Source organism: Rhinoderma darwinii, chromosome 3 (genome assembly GCF_050947455.1).
Source record: "Rhinoderma darwinii isolate aRhiDar2 chromosome 3, aRhiDar2.hap1, whole genome shotgun sequence".
In the NCBI taxonomy this organism is placed as follows: domain Eukaryota; kingdom Metazoa; phylum Chordata; class Amphibia; order Anura; family Rhinodermatidae; genus Rhinoderma; species Rhinoderma darwinii.
This window is the reverse complement of record NC_134689.1, coordinates 373313056-373336355: the sequence shown is the minus strand read 5'-3', so window position 1 is coordinate 373336355 and position 23300 is coordinate 373313056. Positions and strand designations below refer to the sequence as shown.

The following is a 23300-nucleotide window of genomic DNA, read 5'->3' as shown; positions in this document are numbered from 1 at the left end:
GAGAGCAGGGCACATTCTAGCAATTTTAATTCCCAGTCCAATTCAAATAAGTTCTGTGAAGAAACTATGGGGTCTAAATGGTCACATTACCCATAAATTATTTCCTTGAGGGGTGTAGTTTCCAAAATGGGGTCACTTCTGATGGGTTTCCATTGCTTTGATACCTCTGGGGCTCTGCAAATGCGACATAGCACCCGAAAACCAATCCAGCAAAATCTGGACTCCAACAAACACACAGCGCTCCTTTCCTTCTGAGGCCTCCCATGGGCCCAAATGGCAGTTTATCACCACATATGGGGTATTGCCACACTAAGGACAAATTGGGCAACAAAATGGGATATTTTCTTCCCTGTGAAAATAAGAAAATTTTGGTAACAAATGACATTTTATTGGAAAAAATGACTTTTTTAAATTTCACAGCCCAATTCAAATAGGTGCTGTGAAAAAACTGTACGGTCAAAATGGTAACAACCATAAATGAATTCCTTGAGGTGTGGTTTCCAAAATGGGGGATTCCTACTGTTTTGGCACCTCAACACCTTTTCAAACCTGGCATGCTGCCTAAAATATATTCTAATAAAAAAGAGGCCTCAAAATGCACTAGGTGCTTCTTTGCTTCTGGGGCTTGTGTTTTAGTCCACGAGCACACTAGAGCCACATGTGGGACATTTCTAAAAACTGCAGAATCTGGACAATACATATTTAGTAGTGTTTCTCTGGTGAAACCTTCTGTGTTACAGAAAAAAAAATTGAATAAAATTGAAATTCAGCAAGAAAAATGACATTTGCAAACTTCACCTCTACTTTGCTTTAATTCCTGTGAAATGCCTGAAGGGTTAAAAAACTTTCTAAATGCTGTTTTGAGTACTTTAAGGGGTCTAGTTTTTAAAATGGGGTGTTTTATGGGGGTTTCTAATACATAGGCCCCTCAAAGCCACTTCAGAACTGAAGAGGTACCTTAAAGGGAATGTGTTGCCAGAAAAACATGTTTTTTTTTAAAAAATTAAACATTTAGTGTGTGGGTGATTAAACATTGTTCAAATTTTTTTTATTTTTTTTGCGAGTCAGGAAATATTATAAATTTTTTCTTATTTATAATACTACCCATTTTTGGTCACTAGATGGAGCTAGTTCCCAAAATTGCAGCATTGCAACATTGGGTTAAAAGCCCTCGCTCTAGTGAGCTCTCAGCATCCCCCCCTCCTTTATCCTGGCTAGTGCCGGGATAAACGAGGGGTTTGAAAGGTTTAACCTCCTACACTGTGTGTCGCCATTTTTTGAGGTAACCCACAGTGTAGTAGGTTTACATACAGTAGTAAACACACACAAACACTAACATACATTGAAATCTCTTACCTGCTCCTGCCGCCGCGGCTCCCTCCGGCCCGTCCGCTCCCTTTGCTGCCGCTGTTCCATGTGCACAAGTCCGGAAGCCGCGACCGGAAGTAGTAATATTACTGTCCGGCCGCGACTTCCGGTCCACAGGAAAATGGCGCCGGACGGCGCCAATTTCGAATAGGACTGTGTGGGAGCGGCGCATGCGCAGTTCCCACACAGACGCCGTACACGGCAGTCAATGGGACGGGAGCCGTTCGCAGTCCCTATGGGACTGTGGCTGCCGTATTCCATGTCTGTGTGTGTCGTTAATCGACACACACAGAAATGGAACAAAAAATGGCAGCCCCCATAGGGAAGAAAAAGTGTAAAAATAAGAAACAGTAAAACACAAACACACAAATGAAAATAAACGTTTTTATTAAAGCACTAACATCTTTAACATATAAAAAAATTATTTGTGATGACACTGTTCCTTTAAAGAAAAGGCTTGAAATTCTTAAAAATATGAGAAATTGCTATTTTCTCAGCCTTGTAACATCCAAGAAAAATAAAAGAATGTTCAAAAAACTATGCAAATCTAAAGTAGACATATGGGAAATGTGAACTAGTAACTATTTTGGGTGGTATAACCGTCTGTTTTACAAGCAGATTCATTAAAATTCTGAAAAATGCTATTTTTTCAAAATTCTCTAAATTGTGCAATTTTTCACCAATAAACACTGAATATATCGACCAAATTTTACCACGAACACGAAGCCCAATGTGTCACGAGAAAACAATCTCAGAATCGCTTGGATAGGTAAAAGCATTCCGGAGTTATTACCACATAAAGTGAAATATGTCAGATTTGAAAAAATGGGTCTGGTCCTGAAGGGGTTAAAGCAGTGTTGCTTAAAAAGCACATAAAGTAATCTAAAACCCAGTGTCTCCAGCCATATGCCGCCCTGACTCGAGTTTTGCTGAACCGGCTTCTTCCAGGGCATGATGATTTGATGTCCTTGTGACCAGTTTGCGGTTGATCACACCATGTTCGCCTATATATCTTCTCAAACAGTGAAAGCATCATGTGTAACATCAGCAGGACGATTGGTGCTCTTTGGCCATGTGACAACTGGTCTGAATAGTCAGGGATTCCTGGAGCCGGGGGGAGAATGGCAATAACCTTTTTTTTTCCGTTTGTAACACCGGTTCTGCAGTTGTCCCAGTTAAGAAAACCATAATAGCACACTTAAATATTGCTGCGCTCTGGATGTGGAAAGACATTGTACAATCTTTAGGCCAAAGATCACACACTGTTTTGATGCAGTTTTTTTGTGCCAAATCCAGAAGTAGATCCAAAAAAGGAAGGAACAGTATAAAGGAGACTGATACATCACCTTTCTTGTGTCCACTTCTGTTTGCCCTAAAAAGCAAAGCCAAAACAGTGTGTGATCAGGGCCTGATGGAACGACGCATTAGTTTCTCTTCAGCTGGAATCACACATTGCATATTTGTTGCCGATTGTGGGCCAAAGCCAGGTTTCAAAAGGAACGGCAAATTAAAAAGCCCTAGGGTGCATTTTTGTTGTGTTTTTTTTTGCCACAATTTTTGTATTTACAGCAAAACTGCTGCAGTTACAAGAACGGATTCTGTTCTGGAAAAACTAGGGCAGCCTGTGTTAGTCTTGATAAATAAGGACCCATATGTGCGTTGTGGTTACTTTACATCCTACTTGCGCTAACAGGTCTTCTTCTTACAGGGAAAACCAGGCAAGGAGTCTGGATTATGATGATCGGTACACGGCTACTACGGGACTCCGCACCATAATGGTCATACCAAAGATTGTCCTATTGCGTTTTCCCACCACGTGGCCCAGGCACAGGCTATAGCTACTCTGCGGTCAATACATCAGATTACATTCCCAGCGCACACCACCATAAGGACGTCAAACACACAAGATCCAAACCATAAAAAAAAGTTTTTAATTTTTCCCTTCTTTACACAAAAGCCATGAATAAAAAATCCCACAATGTTGTAAAATCAAAAAGACTTTTTCCCAGCACGAGCGGAACAGCCAGACAAGAGCGCAAAGGAGGAGCCAGGAGAAACGCTGGGGAGCGGAGGGGGCAGGGTTATCGACTCTGTTCAACTGTGGAGAGAGAGAGAGGGGCATTTGTCAATACTCTTCTTACTGCAGGTGTAAATATTCTTACCTTCTAAATGCTTCTGCCTAAGGTACATATTTATATAGAAATGCACTGTAATTGTATACCATGCTAATAAACAGATACGTCTTCTGCCCGTCATCTGATTAATAATTCTACATACACAAGCAGGGGTCAGTTCACACAGACTACACCCATGTCCTTTATGTTATCAACACGACATGCAAAGGGTCAGACCGCTCTTTTTTTTTTTTAATCAAAGGGGGTTACACTGGGTGAATCTAAGGCTTTGTTCACATCTGCGTTGGGGTCCCGTTCTGACGTTCAGTCGGACCTTCCCGTCAGAACGGGACCATGAACAGAGAAACGGAAACCAGAGGTTTCCGTTTCAATCACCATTGATTTCAATGGTGACGGATCCGGTGCCCACGGTTTCCGTTTGTCTCTGTTGTGCACCGAATCCAGAAGCAATAGAGTACTACGCTATTGCTTCCGGCAAAACGACAGCTCCGGTGCACAACAGAGACAAACTGAAACAATGGGCACCGGATCAGTCACCAGGGTCCCATTCTGAGGGAAAGCGCCAACGCGAAAAAATTTTTATTAAGCGGTGCACACCTCTTAATACATTTTGAGCATTTTTAGCTAACCGTGGGACAGAAAAATACAAAGCTACGCCTGCTATGAGGGGCATAACTTACGCCAGCTGCTGGCAAAAATTATGATTAATCTGTAGACCCAGCGGAAGACCCGCCACATTTTCTCACCACTTCTGGAAAGTGAAGTCGTGAATTTTAGTGCAACTATCGTGTGCGCCACAATTAATAACTTTTTTACACCAGAAAATTGGTGTAAACCGGTTTATAATCCCCCCCCCCCCCCTCATTGTGTTACTATGGAATTTTATGTATAACAGAATGCAGTAGGCCCCTAAATCTCCCTCTAGTGGTGACTGCAGGAAGTCAGATCATCTGTTAAATCAACAGCTATGCAGAGCATTTGCAGCGGTCAGAAAAATCTGACCAATATGATATATTAGGACCCTAAATCAGCACAGAATGTGTGAGATTGAGAGTTTAGAAATTCTACAGAAAGTTATTGCATTGGCAAGATCAGAATTGCCCAAGAAATCTACACATACCAAGTATACCCATGTATCTTAACGAACCTTGCTGAGTAACTAAAATACGACATGATTGGCAAGATACCTATAAATTAAAAGGTAGGTATACCTACGAAACAGTACAGTCCAGTCAAAATCTCTTTATAGAGTTGCCAAAAGACGACTGACCGCATACCGAATACAAAATCTGGTCGGTAGTGGGGTTTCTGCCTGATGCACCCCAATCCAGTGCCAGGAACCACAGTTCTTTCAAGTGTTCTCCAATACAGCGACACTCCCAAACCAGGTGCTGTTTCTAGTGTTGCAACACAGCGCCATGTCAGGAGGGCCACAGTGAAGGAAGAAAAGACAAAAGGGACTACTGTATCCAGCTGTGGACCCTTCTTCCTAGGAATAACAGTGTGACACGTGGGTTTCAGCGATCACAATACAATACTCACTGTAAGTGGAAATGTCTATCTCATCGGGCAACTCTCCCACATTCACTTCAAATCTGTCCTGAACATCATTCAGAATTTTGGCATCTGCTTCATCAGACACAAACGTCACAGCCAAACCTTTAGTGCCAAATCGACCTGCACGGGCCACCTGGAAAAGAAAGTAATGGGCTTAGGCCTGGTGATCACCGAAATCCAGATAAGACTGTACAACCCGCAAAGTAATGCGTACAAGTCGGTAGGAGGATGCCAGACAAATTCGTTCTATTCAGCGACCTTACCCTATGCAAGTAGGTGTCAGAGTCATCAGGCATATCATAATTGAAGACTATATTAACTCTTTCAATATCCATTCCACGCCCAAAAAGATTTGTAGCTACGAGAATTCTTCTCTGGAAATCCTTAAACTGTTGGTATCGGGATAACCTGCAAAACAGCACAAATGTTAGTGATCTCCTTCAAGGCAAGTCAGCCATAAAGCGCATTTTCACTACGGAACACCATTTTACAGATTCTATTATAGTGCAGAGCTGGCTATGCCAATTATACAGGTGAGCAATCCTAGCTGGCTCCATGTCTACACAGAGCATGGTCCGGTATACGGCATGCTAAGTGTATTCTGTACACCAGGGGTTAATCTGAAGTAGGAAAAAAAACTCCCAACTACATTGTAGGGGCTCAGATAAAAGGCGAGGGGTATTTAACGGTAGCTTAGCACTAAGGCGGGATTCACACATCGCATGTTTGGCTCAAAAAATCTGCATCGTAGCCAATGGTGGTTTTGAAAGGAATGGGAAATGAGAACTTTTAGTTTTCCTTCCTTCTGGATACACTTCTGACTTCGGCTTAAAAATCTGCAACAAATATGCGATGTGTGAATCCAGCCCAACGTAGGCCGTAACGCAGGATCAGTAGAATAGAAGTAAGGTAATGGATATAGGAAGATACTCAGCCTTTTAGGTGACTGGACACTGCAAATAGTGTTCAAAGTGAAGGCGGCCTTTACATTGTCAAACACAAGAACTCACCGCTCTTCTTGATGCATTCCCCTGTGAATAGCGATGGCTGGGAAGTTCTGCTCCACCAGAAGTTGTGCCAGTGCCACGCATCTCTGCACAGATTTTACAAAGATCACCACCTACATGAGAGGGAAAAGATTGACAGTTTACAAAAGACCCTGGTTTAATGCACGGCTATACCGCCATAGACTGGATATGAAATCCGTAATCTTCCCTCCCAGGAGAAGCTTTCACTTGTGCCCAATGCCACCTCCTGCAGAGTAACAGTTAAAGGGAACTTCACAGCTTTGACGACCCTAAACCGCTGGGAGTTACTGTGCATGCTCCAGCGTCCGAGGGCTCGGCCATCCGGACTACTATATGCAAGGACAGACCAGACCGGGGCAGTGCGGCTCCATGGACTATGAGGGGGCCATGGCTGCAATGACATCTCAAAACTAGTTTATTGGAGAATGACTATTTGGAATTATTGATATCTAGGGGCTATCTAAGTAGAGAGCTGTGATTAAGGATGTCTGCAACTTGCTCTTGAAGGGCCTACTGGGCCTTTCTTCAGCATGCATAGGTCCGGTCATACCGCAAACTCTCCTAAGCTTGGCTTATTTAGGATATTTGAACCTCTCTGGGGTAAGTCCCCAGGCTGTTCAGCGCAGTTTTCAAATAGATTGTTATGGGGTGCTGCGGGTAAAACTGGTTTTGCGCAACTATTAAAAATAAATTTGAAAGCTGCGCTAAACCGCCTGCCAGTTTTCAGCCACCACGCTGGACCTGACTGTAGCTTTTTCATACTAACCTGGTTAAATTCCAGCACATCCAACAGGTCAAACAATTTGCGATTCTTTTCACTGTCCTTCAACTTGACGTAATATTGCTGCAGGCCGTGAAGTGTCAGCTTGGTTTCATCATCCACAAACACCTCCATAGGCTGAGGGGGTAGATGGTAAGAAAATAAGACCAGGAAACATCTTAAAATACACTAAAATGAACAATCAGAACTTCAACCATTTCGTGCATGTCACAGTTGAAGTGAGCAGCGCCACGCCTCGTAAAATGCAGAAGGCGACGTTCACATTGCAGATTTTGAGGCGGAAAAAAGGTAAATGACACTTAATATTGCATTTTTTTTATGCGGTTTTTACATTTTGATGTAGAAACCGGTGCCGGTTTTATGCTGCAGACTTGCTGTCAGATACAATTATGAGGCAGAAATGAAAGATAGCTTGGCACGCTGTGCGTCCCACCCACACGTAATACGCATGTGCATGTGGCATAAGGCTCTTTTCTTTTAGGAGCCTCCATGACAAAATAGACAGGAAGAACACCGCATGTAGTGCTATTTTTACAATAAAAGCGTCGGACTCCTTGGCAGAACTTAGACAATCATAAGTCAATGAGGTCTGTCGGGCGCCGCTGATGTCAGTCGTTCTAAAAGTAGGCCACGATGCAGGAGGTGAGCAGAACCATAGCTAATCCCGTAGATACAATACTGTTCCCTAGTTACAGGCTGTATTATAGTGGTCTTGGGAAATGTAAAGGGGGTGTCCGACATAAAATGACTATTTGTTAATGCTTGTAATTTATTAATGTAAATACATTTGTAACATACTTACATTTTCCTAAGTTGCCCCGTTTCCAGATCCTGCCATGGGGTACTTGAAGGGTGATGTCACTCTGACCGCTGTGTTGATCTTCAATACTTTTCCGGGTATACGACACGTCACTTGTGCCGTGCCGTGTATGGGCTGTTCTGTTGTAGCACGCATGCGCGGTCCCTGCTGTTATCTCGAGAACAGCAGGGACCGCGAGACCACGCATGCCAGTTACGGGCTGTGCAGCGGAACAGCCCATACACGGCCCAAGTGACGTGTCGTATATCCGGAAAATAATTGATCAACACAGCGGCCAGAGGGACGTCACCCATCAAGTACCCCACGGCAGGATCTGGAAACAGGGCCACTTAGGAAAATGTAAGTATATTACAAATGTATTTACATTTATAAATTACAGGCATTAACCCCTTAGTGACCACTAATACGCCTTTTTACGTCGGTCACTAATGGGCTTTAGGCTAGGCTGACGCCTTTTCACGTCAGCCTAGTCTAAGTCCTGCACGGGTCTCCCGTGCAGGCAGGAGCCGGGGCTCTGCTGTCTGATGACAGCTGAGCTCCTGCTCCAACGCCCGCGATCGAAGTTTACTTCGATCGCGGCCGTTTAACCCGTTAAATGCCGCCGTCAATAGCGACCGCAGCATTTAACTTTGTTTACAGAGGGAGTGCGCTCCCTCTGTCACCCATCGGTGGCCCGCGAATGAAATCGCGGGTCTCCGATGGGGTGTCATGGCAGCCGGGGGCTTGATAAAAGCCCCCAGGTCTGCCCTGGACATATTGCTGTTAGGACACGCCGGAGGCACGTCCGAACAGATTGCCTGTCAGATTTACACTGACAGGCAATAATGCTCTGGTATACGAAGTATACCAGAGCATTATAGCAGCGATCGGCATATCGCACAGTAAAGTCCCCTAGTGGGACTAATAAAATCAATCAAAGTGAAATAAAGATTATTAATAAAAAGTACAATAAAAAAATAAATAAAACCATTTTTCTCCATAAAAAGTGGTTTTATTTAGTAAAAGTGTAAAAAAATAAAAAAAGTACACATATGTGGTATCGCCGCGACCGTAATCACTCCATTAATAAAGTTAATATGTAATTTAAACCGCAAAGTGAACACCGTAAAAAAAAAAACGCAAAAAACCATGGCGAAATTGCAATTTTTTTCCATTGCCCCCCAAAAAAGTCATAATAAAAATGAATCAATAAGTCCCATGCACCCCAAAACAGTACCATTCAAAACTACGTCTTGTCCCGCAGAAAACAAGCCCAAAAAATCACTACATTGATGGAAAAATAAAAAAATTACGGCTCTTGCAAAGCGACGATGCAAAAACAAATAATTTTAGTTCAAAAGTGTTTTTATTGTGCAAAAGTCGTAAAACAAAAAAACCTCTACATATGTGGTATCGCCGTAATCGTACCGACCCATAGAATAAAGGTAACATGTTATTTACGTCGCATAGTGAACGGCGTCAATTTAAAAACGCATAGAACAATGGCGGAATTTCAGTTTTTTTTTATAATCCCCCCAAAAAGGTTAATAAAAGTTAATATAAAAATTATATGTACCCAAAAATGGTGCCATTAAAAAGCACAACTAATCCCGCAAAAAACAAGTCCTCATACAGCTATGTAGACGAAAAAATAAGAACGTTATAGCTCTTTGAATGCGACTATAGAAAAACGAATAAAATAGCTTGGTCATTAAGGCCTAAAATGGGCTGGTCACTAAGGGGTTAACAGTCATTTTATCCCGGACAACCCCTTCAAGTTTGTTAAAGCACAAAAAAAACTAACTGCTCTGACAATGTGGTACAGTTTCTTAAATCGATTCTGTAGTGTCCGGCATAACAACCACCCTTCCCAGAATGCAAATCACTAGATCAAGCTTTGTGCACACACTGAAACAGCAGAGGATGCTGGGAGATTTTAGATCAGACACCTAGAGAATTGCACACTCAGCTATTGAGTATAATAAAAGGCTGTAACACCGGAAAAATACATGAGCAATATAGTAACTTGTACACTGCACGTGTGGGCATATGCTAAACAGCCATAAATCCACAAAACAGACGGTTTCCCCCAAAATCATCAGAAGCACTGCACTCCGACTGCACTTTTTGCAAGCACATTGGCAACTTACATCCTGCATGAACTTCCTGCAGACCGGACGAATCTCCTTGCTGAGCGTGGCGCTGAACATCATGCACTGCTTCTCGTGAGGGGTGAGACGGAATATCTCCTGCACATCTCCTCGCATATCTAGAGACAGAATACAAGCTATTTAAAATACTCCATAGAACAAGTCCTGTGCAAGCCCACTTTATGAGCCAATGGCTTGTAACCCCCACTAAGAAGTTGCCCGCTTTGGACAATCTAGTTTTGTTCGTAATCTCATCACAGGGGGTCCTGCTTGTAGGACCCCGAGCCATTAGCTAATCTATAGAGGAACCTAGAGCTTAGTATCCCTGCAGCGCCACCATAGGAGAAATTAAGCATTACATTGTGCCTATTGAAACCAATGAGCCGTCCACGTAACGTAAGGACATGCTGGGTCCTCCAGAAGGAGAGTCGCTGTGGCTAATAAAAGGAGTACCGAACAAAACCTTCCTCTATTAAGTCAAAATTCCTTAATACCTTATAGCGTATTTGAAGTGGACCCCCACCCCAGCCAGAAAACCCCCTTTACATCCAGTCTTCACACGCTTACCCAAAAGCTCCAACATCTTGTCACATTCATCCAGAACAAAGTGTTTGACGTTCTTCAAGCTGAGGATTTTTAGTCTAACAAGTCCCAAGATACGGCCTGGCGTTCCAACCACTATGTGAGGGCAGCTTTTGCGTATTGTATCTTCATCCTTCTTGACGGCGAGTCCACCAAAGAAAACTGCAACCTGAAACCATAACAGCAGCATATAAATAAGTACAAGACCCTAATACAAAGAAACACCCACACACAATGGCTGTTGAAATTTCAGGTTACTTGCCTTCACTGTAGGCATGTACTTTGAGAATCTCTCGTACTCCTTGCTGATCTGGAACGCAAGTTCACGCGTGTGGCACATCACAAGAACGGATACTTGTCCTTCAACTGCCTCAATCTGCTGAAGAGTGGCCAGGACGAACACAGCAGTCTTCCCCATACCAGATTTGGCTTGACACAAGATATCCATGCCAAGAATGGCCTGAGGAATACATTCATGTTGAACTGCAATAAGAAAATAAGGAAGTCAATACGAAATTAAGTAAGAGTATATTGTACGAACATCTGCAGGAAAAAACCCGTGCCCACTATAATCACCACATCTACTGCTAAAACTAGTCCAGGATTAGAAGACAAGTCCTGCTTTATAGTCCAAAAACAGCCCCACCCTAGTCCATGGGCAGCTTCCGGCATTGCAGCAATCACATGAAGTAGGTTCAGATGCAATACCAGATATGCCCATAAACAAGGGAGGCGCTTATTTTGGCCTTTTCCTATCCTGGACAAGCTTGCCTGTGAGTATCAGGCTAGAGTAAGAAAGGATCGGATGGAGGGTGCATTTAACCCTTTAATGGACAGGCGTGTTTGGACCTTAACCTGCAAAATATTTTCATTATTGCCTCTTTGCATTTCAGCCGCCATAACTTTTTATAATTTTTATTGACGTAGCCGTATGAGGCTGGGTTATATGTGGGAAAAATGTATTTATTTACTTTTTGGGGCGCTATAATTTTAGCATTTTTTGTTTTTAAAATTGTTGACATTTTACACAGAATGACCTGTTAAAGTCAATCCTACAAGTTATCATGGTAGTGTCGGTAAGAAGTTTTTATGTAATGCAAGCGAAGGAAAATGTATTTATACTAAATAGCAATTTTTTTGCAGACTATTTTTTTTATTCCCATTAAGGGATCACTATTTTACATGTTTATTTTAGACTTATGTATGAGGATTCGCCTGTATGCCATTGTCAGTACATTATTATCTAGATCACTCTGGCAAAGGCTGTCAGGGCTTAGTTAACAGACAGCCCTGGGGTCCTTTCTAGAACCCAAGGGCAGACCGAACAGAGGTCACTCAGTACCCGATTGGGTCAATGGACAACCCAGTAACCCTATCAAGGGAGTGAAGCCTCTGATCATGTCACGGTCAGTCTTGACTGACGATCAAAGGGCTGAAAAGTCCTCCGATCCCGTGCCTCTAGAGCAGGAGATTGTCATTAGAAAGGGTAAAAAAAAGGCGTATTCGTGGGTAAGGAGTTGAGTAAACGACGCAGCGTACCTCTGTAGTAAAAGCTGGAAATACCCAGACCATGTATATTAATGAACGCAATGAATGATTACGCACTGATTTATGAGCCTTCCCCATCCTCCAATTAGTGACTGACAGCCTTCTATGTGAGAGCATGGATACAGATAAGACTGTCAATCACTGATGGGCGGGATGGTCTCTAGATCATATATACATCCTCCAGCCCAGCTTGAGACTCATCTACATTATACAGAGTTGCCCAAACCCAAGTCTCCTTGTACCGACCTTCAGAGGGGTGCTCAAAGCCACAGTCCACAATGGCTCGCAGCAGTTCAGGCTTTAACAAGAAGTCTCTGAAGCCAGAGCTATGGATGGACACGTAGGAGCCTTTAACCTCCTTTCTGCCGGTTGGTGCGGGGGTCTCAGCGGGTGCCTGGGGTTCATCATCTTCTTCGTAATCCAACAATTCATTTTCAACATCCTGTTCTGTCATGGTTCTGTCTGCAAAACAAATCATATTACTGACCATCACTGAAGTACGAAGGAGAAACTAGCATTACTGGAAAGTAGGCCCGGACTCCTGAAGATGGATACAGCTAGTATATCATGGAATCCCATAAACGGGTTTTCCCACAAACATGTATCCCCTATCCCCACGATAGGGGATACATGTGCGATTGCGGGGGTGTCCGAAGGGCTCCATGAGAATGGTGCGCATGCTCAACCAGCACTCCATTCATTTCTATGGAGCCGACAGAGCCAGAAGTCCCATAGAAATATGGGGCGCTGGCCAATCATGCGCACCATTCTCATGGAGTACTTTGGGGGACATTTGGTCCCCCGTTCCCATCGCTGGGCGCCCTAGTGGTCAGACCCCCAGCGATCCCACATGTATGTAGGACACTCCCTTACTTTGCCATATAGGGACCCCCCCCAAAGGTCAACTACCTTTCCAGAGGCAGCTCCCAGCATGCGGATTGAATCCCACAGGGTCTGACTGTATCAGAAAGAGCAGCTTTACACGGCAACCATTAAAGTCAATGGGCAGAGACATTACATAATACAAGATCACGCAGAGGCCTCCAAAGAGAGCGGACCCAAGCCAGGTACCCCCTGAAATTATGGGGTAGACTACCAAGGGGGATCACCGACATGTCCAGATCAGATCACCCCTGTCCCCGTGATCACTACTTCTACCATATCGCTAATTCTGGGACCCCTGGAAACATTTACTGTCATGTGTCATCTGTGTAAGTGGTGTTAGCAGCTTAACACCAACAGGGTTGTACAGGATCAGAAAAACATGGCTGCCATCTTCCAAAAACAGCCCCACACCTGTCCACTGAAGCTCAGCCTCATTTACTTCAATGGAGCAGAGCTGCAATACCAGACACAACCAGTGAACAGGTGTGGCGTTGTTTTTGGAAGACAGCAGCCATATTTTTCTAATAGTGGACAACCCCTAGCAGAGGGTCACAATGCTTACAATTGTGCTGTCTAAAGAGACTGCTCCAAATGAGTAACTCAGACATCTACAAAGCTACCCTGAGGATAGAGTGCACGTATGAGCACAGGGGTCCAGGAAGCGGAGACTTGAGGTGCTGTTTTGTGTAACTCACACGGTAGATCTGGGGTTATAATGTTCTGGACAACCCTTCTCCATACAGGCCCCATTCATGTGACCGCGCTTTTGTGTCGGCAATTTATCTGCACTTTTGCAGACCCGTTCATTTCTATTGCCCAATGCACACGACCATGGTGCTCACATACCCGCACTAACTCAGGACAAGTAGTTCTATGGTCCGGAGATATGCAACTTGACTAAGGGCCGGTTCACATCAGCGTTGGCTTTCCGTTCAGGGGTTCCGTCGTGGAACCCCGCAACGGAAAGTCAAACTGAAACCACAGCTTCCGTTTGCATCACCATAGATATCAATGGTGACGGAAACACTGCTAATGGTTTCCGTTTGTCACGGTTGCGGCAGGTTTCCGCTTTCTCAGTCGACTGCGCTATTGATTCAGTTGGAAAAAACGGAAACCTGCCGGAACGGTGACAGACGGATACCATTAGCAGTGTTTCCGTCACCATTGATATCTATGGTGATGCAAACGGAAGCTTTGCGGGGTTCCACGACGGAAACTACAGACGGAACCCCTGAACGGAAATCCAACACTGATGTGAACAGGCCCTAAACTGGTAACATCAGTTTTTTTGTTGCGGATCCGTGAATGCCGATGACGCAGATGAACAAAACGATTTTTGCTGAAAAATGGACCACACCAGATCTGTGGTAAAACCACTACAGCCGTGTGCACAAGGCCTAAGTGTTGCCGGCCTCCAAGCCCTGCAAAGCTGCCATTTTGTTAAACTGGTGACCAGTTTCCCTCCAGGTCACAGCTCGAGCAGCTCTACAGTCTGATGTCTCACCCCACAACACCTCATATCTCAGCTTCCCCATACAGCTACAAATATCTCCCTATACGGAAATAACTGATAACAGGGAACAATAGATCACTTCTAACTGCACAGCAAGAGACTTGGGGCCCTGTAAACTCTTCATTTTTACATAAAGATTGTTGAATTGAATAAGACTACATAATAAACCATGTGCTCTTTACAATAAGCTTTATTTATACAAAAATCGGGGATCAGGGTATAGTCAGAGCTTCATCTAGTGCTAATCCTCCCCCGTTCATTCTATACACAAATCCGCAATACACAGCACGTCCAGGCCGCAGCATCGTACACACAACACGGGCCCATCCACCCCCGTATACGATCCGTTACTCTTCCGCGGAAGAGGCCTTACTATCCGCCATATATAACTGCAGCCCGCCACATTAGCCCGGACATCCTCTAACCACTGCCCCCGGACAACGCTTCCTCGTCCGCTAACCCATGATCCCAAATCTAGGGCCTCCACTACTTGCCGCACCGACCCCCAGTGACTGAGCCACGGAACCATAAGACCTCCCTAGACCTCTTACCTTTGCTGTTCTCCGGCTACACCTCCACGTGTGCTACGACCTGACCCCGCCGCTTGGCCTAGAATAGAGTAGGCCTGAATGAAGCTCCTCCCACTTGTTATGATTGGCCGATTCCGGATAACGTCAGAACATGCCCGTGTAATTATTGGCCGCATATTGCAAAGATGGGGCGTGGCGTCCAAAAGGAACAAGGAAGACGCCGGGCTTTGTTAAGGCAAATTCGGCTGTTCATTGGTCACATTGATAGGCGGGACTACGGGAAGAGCCGTAGAGCCAATAGACGGTACATGTCGAAGGTGATGTTATAAACGTTTTTTTTGTTTTTTTTACAGCTTTATTGATTCTTTTGAAAATAATAACAAAACGATTGAAATGTACTGCGTCATTTACAAGACCTGCTGTGAGATGTTCTACTTTATGTTGTACAGTGTACGGCCATATTCACACGCAGCAGATTAATTGCAGACATGTTTGCGCCTGAAAATCAGTTCCATACATGAGAATTGGGTTGTTTCAGCAGCGTCACACGAGACAGTTTTTTCAATGGGGTCGTTCACACGGCCGTTGTTTCAATATACCGTGTCCTATTTTCTTCTGTTTCCACGGATCCCTCCATGGAGTCACGTCTTTGGGGATCCGTGAAAACGGGTCCCACATGGGTGAAACTTGGACGTGAAAAACAGCCGTTTTTCATGTCCGAGTTTCTCCATGTTCGTGTGAATAGGCCCTTATTTTGTGTCCACTTGTGTTTTGAAAACTGAATCAAAACTGCGTGGGATCCCGGTCTTGGGGTATGTTCACACAGACCGGACACATTGCAGACTTTCTGCAACAAAAAAATCTGCAGTGGAGGAATTTCAAGAAACGTCAGGTAAATCAGTCACAGAAATCCGCAGTAAATCGTGTGTTTTTGTTGCGCATATTGCTGCGGAAATGCTGTTGTTTTCTGCCATACCACGACGTAAACGCTACGCAAACTATAACTCAACTGGCGATTTTTATTACGAAATGTATGCTCCCCATTGTAGTCTATGGACCAAGCGCGCCGCATCTCCACTCAGAACACGCAGCATAAATTGACACGCGCCTCAGAACACTTTCCGCACGCAATATATTTTCACAGGGTGGGACTGAGGTTTGCAAAATGTAATTTACTTTTTCAAACCACCGATCTTTCTTTGTTGGTTTGGAAAATCGTAGCGTGTAAACGGTCCGTTATGGTTTATGGTGATTAAATGGATTATCAGCCTAAGGCCTAATGCACACGACCGTAGCCATGTGCGCGGCCATGATTTTCAGGTCGGCCGGCAGCGGAGTGTCACCCGCGAGCCGCCCGCAATTCGCGGGCTGTGCACATGGCCGCGTCCATTATTTTCTATGAGCCTGGACCGCAGAACACGGCCGTAATAAGACATGTCCGTTCTTTCTGCGGTCCAGGCTCCTGGGCCATGCACGGAACTTGGAAACCACGGTCGTGTGCATGGGCCCATAGAAATGAATGAAGCCGCAATTCTCCCATGGATTTTCGGGGGAATTGCGGCCGCAAAAGCAGGTTCGTGTGCATGGGGCCTAAGGCCCGATTCACATGAACGTGTCCGTTTTGCGTCCGCAAAAATCGCACAGTTTTTCATGCGTTACAGTTCCGTGTTCCATCAGTGTTTGTTCCGTGTGGCATCAGTTTGTTATGTCAGTGTTGGTGCATCTTTTTTTATTTATTTTTTTCTCAGCATTTCTACAGCAACTGTTTGCGTAAAACACGGACAGCACACGGATGACGTCCGTGTGCTGTCTGTGATTTTCACACACCCATAGACTACAATGGGTGCGTGGTCCGCAAAAACGGACTAGAATAGGACATGTTGTTTTAACGTACAGCACCCGGACAGACGTATGTCAACGTTTGTTTGAATGAGGCCTTACTGAGGGATCAGGTTACAGCTGCTGCCGATAGAAGTCTATGGAGAGGGGAGGGAGAAGGGGTAGATGCTGCAGATAAAGAGACAGAGGCAGAGTGAAACACATAGATACTGCTGCTTCTAGTAAGGCCCTTTTCACTCTGTTTTGCAGTGTCCGTTAAAGGTATACAGAACTGAGCAAAACATTTAGGCAGTTGTGGAAAAATGCTGCAAAGTAAGTATGCGTTCACAAATAGAAGTGTTAATAGTTTTTTTTCCATTAATTAACAAAATACAAAGTGAATAAACAGAAGAAAAATCTAAATCAAATCAATATTTGGTGTGACCACCCTTTGCCTTCAAAACAGCATCAATTCTTCTAGGTACACTTGTACCCAGTTTTTGAAGGAACTCGGCAGGGAGGTTGTTAAAGAACTGACCACAGATCTTCTGTGGACGTAGACTTCCTCAAATCCCTCTGTCTCTTCGTGTAATCCCAGACAGACTCGATGATGTTGAGATCAGGATTCTGTGGGGGCCACATCATCACTTCCAGGGCTCCTTGTCCTTCTTTACGTTGGAGATAGTTCTTGATGACGTTGGCTGTATGTTTGGGGTCATTATACTGCTGTAGAATACATTTGGAGCCAATCAGATGCCTCCCTGATGGCATTGCATGATGGATAAGTATCTGCCTTTATTTCTCAGCATTGAGGACACCATGAATCCTGACCAAATCCCCAACTTAATTGCTGAAATGCAGCCCCAAACTTGCAGGGACCCTCCACCATTCTTCACTGTTGCCTGCAGACACATATATATATTCCATAATCTGGCAATCCGGTCCCATTGATGCCATAATGATGATTATGATATGATAACATTAGTTGTAGTGTAGTTAAATACGACGCTAGGAGTCCCTGCCTCGCTGCAGGACAACTGTCCCGTACTGTAATTATGTTTTCAGTACGGGACAGTAGTTCCACGGAGAGGCAGGGACTCCTAGCGTCGTACAGAACTATGATGATAGGAGCCCGGCTCCCTGCAGTGTGTTTGGTCCAGGACTTGCGGCCGAAATACGTTCCGTCCATTACGGACGTAACGTGCTCGTGTGAATCCAGCCTTACAAGCGCTCGTCCTCATTCTAGCACCTTAGAAAGGAACAAACGAGCGCCGATCAATGAGCTGTCTCGTTGATCGGCACTCGTTGTAACGGCCAAAATGGGCCAGTGTAAAAGTACCTTTAGAGACTTTGTGCACTATGAAAAGAGACGGTGGTTGGCAGATCTATTTGCAAATTAATTGTGGAGTAGACTGCTCTAGGGTGTTGTCCATAGTCAATCCACACCTGGGCATGAGGGAGCAGGGCTCATAGTTATGGTAAAGGTGTTTTGGGTTCTATATGTAGAAACCAGTTTCCTTTACAGTGGATCTAGTGTTCTCGCAGGTTTAGAGAAGACTATAAATAATAGAAGTCTCTGATCCTATAATCCAATAATATAATACATATAAACCAATGTTATAGGAGATACTCCAATCCTACAGAAAATCTCCATTGTAATAGATGCCCTATTAAAGAGAAGGTGATGGGAGCTTTGGCACCTACTATATATTTACCCCTCAGTCCTTCATGGGTGGATGACGCACAATTTATGTACCCTAAGTGAGGAAGTGTGAGCCCTCTCTCGATCAATCAGAAGTGCCGACAGGGCTCACAGAAAGATCTTTCCTTCAAGCTGTGTAAACTCTTATCAGGCTGGATTCACACAAAGCGTTTTGTGTGTTTTTCGTGGCATTTTTAATGGCATTGTTTGCAGTTGCCAGATGTTACATTAAAGTCTATAGTAAAATATAAAATGCACTACATTTTGTTTTTGGCATTTTTGAGGCAATTTTTTGGCGAAATGCAGCATACCATGGGTATAGCGTTTTTAAAGACATTTTTCCCATAGGAACGTTTTTTGATGCAGTTTAAATTGCGGCAAAAAAATATTTTAGTAATGAAGGACTTAAAGTGGTTGATATGATGTGCTCTGCTGCTAACAAAAATATCTACTACCTATTACACCCAATAGGGGGCAGTCTATACGGCTCATAATTACCGTGTTTTTCCGTCTATAAGACGCACTTTTTAGCAAGAAAAAATCTTGCTAAAAGTCCCTGAGTCTTATAGTCCAAAGTCATACCCTCCAACCGTCCCGGACCCAGCGGGACAGTCCCGGATTCTGAGTGTTGTTCCGCTGTCCCAGGCAGCCGGCGGTATGTCCCGGTGTCAACTGCATTTGCGTCCTCAGGACGCAGATACAGTTAAATCCAATGGTGTAGCAGGGAGCCATCAGCTCCCTGCTCCAGCATTCACTATGTAACGGCGGCCATGAGCGGCTTGGCACAGACAGGTGCGTGCAGTCACGTCATCGTGCCTCTCTGTGTCAAGCCAATCATAGCACAGACTTGAGGAGCAGAGGGATCTCCTCCACTCATCGTGGAAACGGGGATAGGCGAGTATCTATTTTTTATTAGGCCCTATGGGGACATAATACTTGATATGGGGGGGCATCTATTTGAACATTATACTGTATGGGGGCAACAAAGGGGGCATTATACTGTGTAAGGCAGCTATAGTCGTATTAAACTGTGTGGGGCAGCTATGGGGTATTATACTGTGTGGGGGCAGCAACAAGGGGATTATCCTGTGTTGGGGCAGCAATAGGGGCATGGAGGCGATCAGCCTGTGGCACTGCTGAGGTGTTATGGACGCCCAGGTTGCTTTGATATCGGCCTTCAGCTCGTCTGCATTGTTTGGTCTGGTGTCTCATCTTCCTCTTAATAATAATAATAATCTTTATTTATATAGCGCCAACATATTACGCAGCACTTTACAATTTAGAGGGAACATGAAACAAACAATATCAGACATTACATAGTGACAAAGTTAACTTACAATTCAAACCTGAGGAGTGAGGACCCTGTTCGCAAGAGCTTACAATCTATGAGGACATAAGGGAGACACAAAGTGTAATAGTGTTTGTTCTGTACAATGGTCCGGCCATTTTTATACACATGCGGTGGTAACATAAATATGCATGAGCCGGTCACCAGCCAGTATCCGTGTATGACGGACATGAAGAGAAGGAGTGTGAGGGAATCTTATTCTGATGACTAATCTAAAAGGAGGGCCATGTTTAAAACGTTTAAAACTGTGGATATTGGGAATTAATCTGATTGTCTGGGGTAGCGCATTCCAGAGGACGGGTGCAGCATGAGAGAAATCCTGGAGACGGGAGTGGGAGGTTCGGATTATGGAGGATTTTAATGTAAGGTTGTTAGCAGAACGTAGAGCCCGAGTAGGGTGGTAGACAGAGATGAGGGAGGAGATGTAAGGAGGTGCAGCACTGTGGAGAGCTTTGTGGGTGAGAGTAATAAGTTTCAATTTAATTCTGAAGGGGGTGGGCAACCAGTGCAGTGACTGGCACAGGGTAGAGGCGTTGGTGTAGCGGTTGGTCATAAATATGAGCCTGGCTGCTGCATTGAGGATGGATTGGAGAGGGGAGAGTTTAGTGAGGGGAAGAGCGATTAGTAATGAGTTACAGTAGTCAAGACGAGAGTGACTCAGAGCAACAATGAGAGTTTTGGCGGTTTCCTCAGTAAGAAAAGGGCGGATTCTGGAGATGTTTTTGAGGTGAAAATGACAGGAGCGTGAAAGTGATTGAATGTGAGGAGTAAAGGAAAGATCTGAGTCAAAAATAACCCCGAGACAGCGGGCGTGCTGCTTAGGAGTTATGGTAGTGCCACACACAGAGATGGAGACATCAGGTTTACGGAGATTCTCTATGGGGTTTAGGTCAGGGGAGTTTGCTGGCCAATCAAGCGCAGTGATACTGTGGTTAGTAAACCAGGTATTAGTACTTTGGCAGTGTGGGCAGGTGCCAAGTCCTGCTGGAAAATGAAATCTGAATCCCCATAAAGCTTGTCAGCAGAGGGAAGCATGAAGTGCTCGAAAATGTCCTGGTAGACGCTGCATTGACTCTGGACTTGATATAACACAGTGGACCAACACCAGCAGATGACATGGCTCCCCAAACCATCACTGACAGTGGAAACTTCACACTGGACCGCAAGACACTTGGATTGATGCCTCTCCACTCTTCCTCCAGACTCTGGGACTGAGATTTCCAAATGAAATGCAAAATTTACTTTCATGTGAAAACAGGACTTTGGACCACTGAGCAACAGACCAGTCCTTTTTCTCCTTAGCCCTGGTAAGACGCTTCTGACGTTGACACAAGGAATGCGATAGTTGTAGCCCATGTCCTGGATACCTCTGTGTGTGGTGGCTCTTGAAGCACTGACTTCAGCCGCAGTCCACTCCTTGTGAATCTCCCCCATATACTGGAATGACCTTTTCTTGACAATCCTTTCAAGGCTGCGGTTATCCCTGTTGCTTGTGCACCTTTTCCTACCACACTTTTTTTCTTCCTCTCAACTTTCCATTAATATGTTTGCATACAGCACAATGTGAACAGCCAGCTTCTTTAGCAATGTCCTTTTGTGGCTTTCCCTCCTGTCAATGACTGTCTTCTGGACAACTGTCAAGTCAACAGTCTTCCCCATGATTGTGTAGCCTACAGAACTAGACTGTTGGACCATTTAAAGGCTTAGGAAACCTTTGCAGGTGCTTTGGGTTGATTAGATAATTAGAGTGTGACACCATGAGTCTACAATCTTCTTCAAGTTTTACCAAATATTCTAATTTTCTGAGACAGTAAATTTAGGGTTTTCATTAACTGTTAGCCATAATCATCAAAATGAAGAGAAAACAAATGCTGGAAATAGATAACTCTGTGTGTAATGAATCTATAGAATATGTGAGTTTCACTTTTTGAATTGAATTACTGAAATAAATTAACTTCTTGATGATATTCTAATTAATTGAGAAGGACTAGTATGTATATACAGTGAAGGAAATAAGTATTTGATCCCTTGCTGATTTTGTAAGTTTGCCCACTGTCAAAGACATGAACAGTCTAGAATTTTTAGGCTAGGTTAATTTTAGCAGTGAGAGATAGATTATATAAAAAAAAAAAAAAAGAAAATCACATTGTCAAAATTATATATATTTATTTGCATTGTGCACAGAGAAATAAGTATTTGATCCCTTTGGCAAACAAGACTTAATACTTGGTGGCAAAACCCTTGTTGGCAAGCACAGCAGTCAGACTTTTTTTGTAGTTGATGATGAGGTTTGCACACATGTTAGATGGAATTTTGTCCCACTCCTCTTTGCAGATCATCTGTAAATAATTAAGATTTCGAGGCTGTCGCTTGGCAACTCGGATCTTCAGCTCCCTCCATAAGTTTTCGATGGGATTAAGGTCTGGAGACTGGCTAGGCCACTCCATGACCTTAATGTGCTTCTTTTTGAGCCACTCCTTTGTTGCCTTGGCTGTATGTTTCGGGTCATTGTCGTGCTGGAAGACCCAGCCACGAGCCATATTTAATGTCCTGGTGGAGGGAAGGAGGTTGTCACTCAGGATTTGACGGTACATGGCTCCATCCATTCTCCCATTGATGCGGTGAAGTAGTACTGTGCCCTTACCAGAGAAACACCCCCAAAACATAATGTTTCCACCTCCATGCTTGACAGTGGGGACGGTGTTCTTTGGGTCATAGGCAGCATTTCTCTTCCTCCAAACACGGCGAGTTGAGTTAATGCCAAAGAGCTCAATTTTAGTCTCATCTGACCACAGCACCTTCTCCCAATCACTCAGAATCATCCAGATGTTCATTTGCAAACTTCAGACGGGCCTGTACATGTGCCTTCTTGAGCAGGGGGACCTTGCCGGCACTGCAGGATTTTAATCCATTACGGCGTAATGTGTTACCAATGGTTTTCTTGGTGACTGTGGTCCCAGCTGCCTTGAGATCATTAACAAGTTCCCCCCGTGTAGTTTTCGGCTGAGCTCTCACCTTCCTCAGGATCAAGGATACCCCACGAGGTGAGATTTTGCATGGAGCCCCAGATCCATGTCGATTGACAGTCATTTTGTATGTCTTCCATTTTCTTACTATTGCACCAACAGTTGTCTCCTTCTCACCCAGCGTCTTACTTATGGTTTTGTAGCCCATTTCAGCCTTGTGTAGGTCTATGATCTTGTCCCTGACATCCTTAGAAAGCTCTTTGGTCTTGCCCATGTTGTAGAGGTTAGAGTCAGACTGATTAATTGAGTCTGTGGACAGGAGTCTTTTATACAGGTGACCATGTAAGACAGCTGTCTTTAATGCAGGCACCAAGTTGATTTGGAGCGTGTAACTGGTCTGGAGGAGGCTGAACTCTTAATTGTTGGTAGGGGATCAAATACTTATTTCTCTGTGCACAATGCAAATAAATATATATAATTTTGACTATGTGATTTTCTGGTTGTTTTTTTTTTATATAATCTATCTCTCACTGGTAAAATTAACCTAGCCTAAAAATTCTAGACTGTTCATGTCTGACAGTGGGCAAACT

The 23300-nt window shown here is 44.2% G+C and overlaps 3 protein-coding genes across 9 annotated transcripts in view; 2 read left to right on the top strand and 1 right to left on the bottom strand.

Moving 5' to 3' along the window:
* ADGRE5 (adhesion G protein-coupled receptor E5) overlaps positions 1–3623 on the top strand; it is a 141574-nt gene extending 137951 nt beyond the window's left edge. For all 3 annotated transcript variants that reach the window (XM_075858736.1, XM_075858735.1, XM_075858733.1), the window contains one exon: positions 3077–3623. In XM_075858736.1, the coding sequence (XP_075714851.1) occupies positions 3077–3106 (30 nt within the window). In that variant the 3' untranslated portion in view covers positions 3107–3623. The remainder of the gene's footprint in view (positions 1–3076) is intronic.
* LOC142750021 (ATP-dependent RNA helicase DDX39A) lies at positions 3281–15006 on the bottom strand. The gene is made up of 10 exons (XM_075858737.1): positions 14898–15006; positions 12195–12410; positions 10663–10883; positions 10386–10569; positions 9819–9937; positions 6855–6986; positions 6071–6180; positions 5324–5468; positions 5046–5193; positions 3281–3466 (listed from the first exon to the last, which is right to left on the bottom strand). Exons 2-10 carry the CDS (start codon positions 12400–12402, stop codon positions 3450–3452), a joined length of 1284 nt encoding a protein of 427 aa, XP_075714852.1. The 5' UTR covers positions 12403–12410; positions 14898–15006; the 3' UTR covers positions 3281–3449.
* A 58-nt stretch (positions 15007–15064) lies between these two features.
* LOC142750019 (serine/threonine-protein kinase N1-like) overlaps positions 15065–23300 on the top strand; it is a 117664-nt gene continuing 109428 nt past the window's right edge. Inside the window, exons 1-2 of one of the 5 annotated variants that reach the window (XM_075858728.1) lie at positions 15065–15193; positions 16965–17027. The gene's annotated coding sequence lies outside the window, so the exon portion shown is untranslated. The other 4 variants (XM_075858729.1, XM_075858727.1, XM_075858730.1 and 1 more) reach the window with 4 other exon arrangements.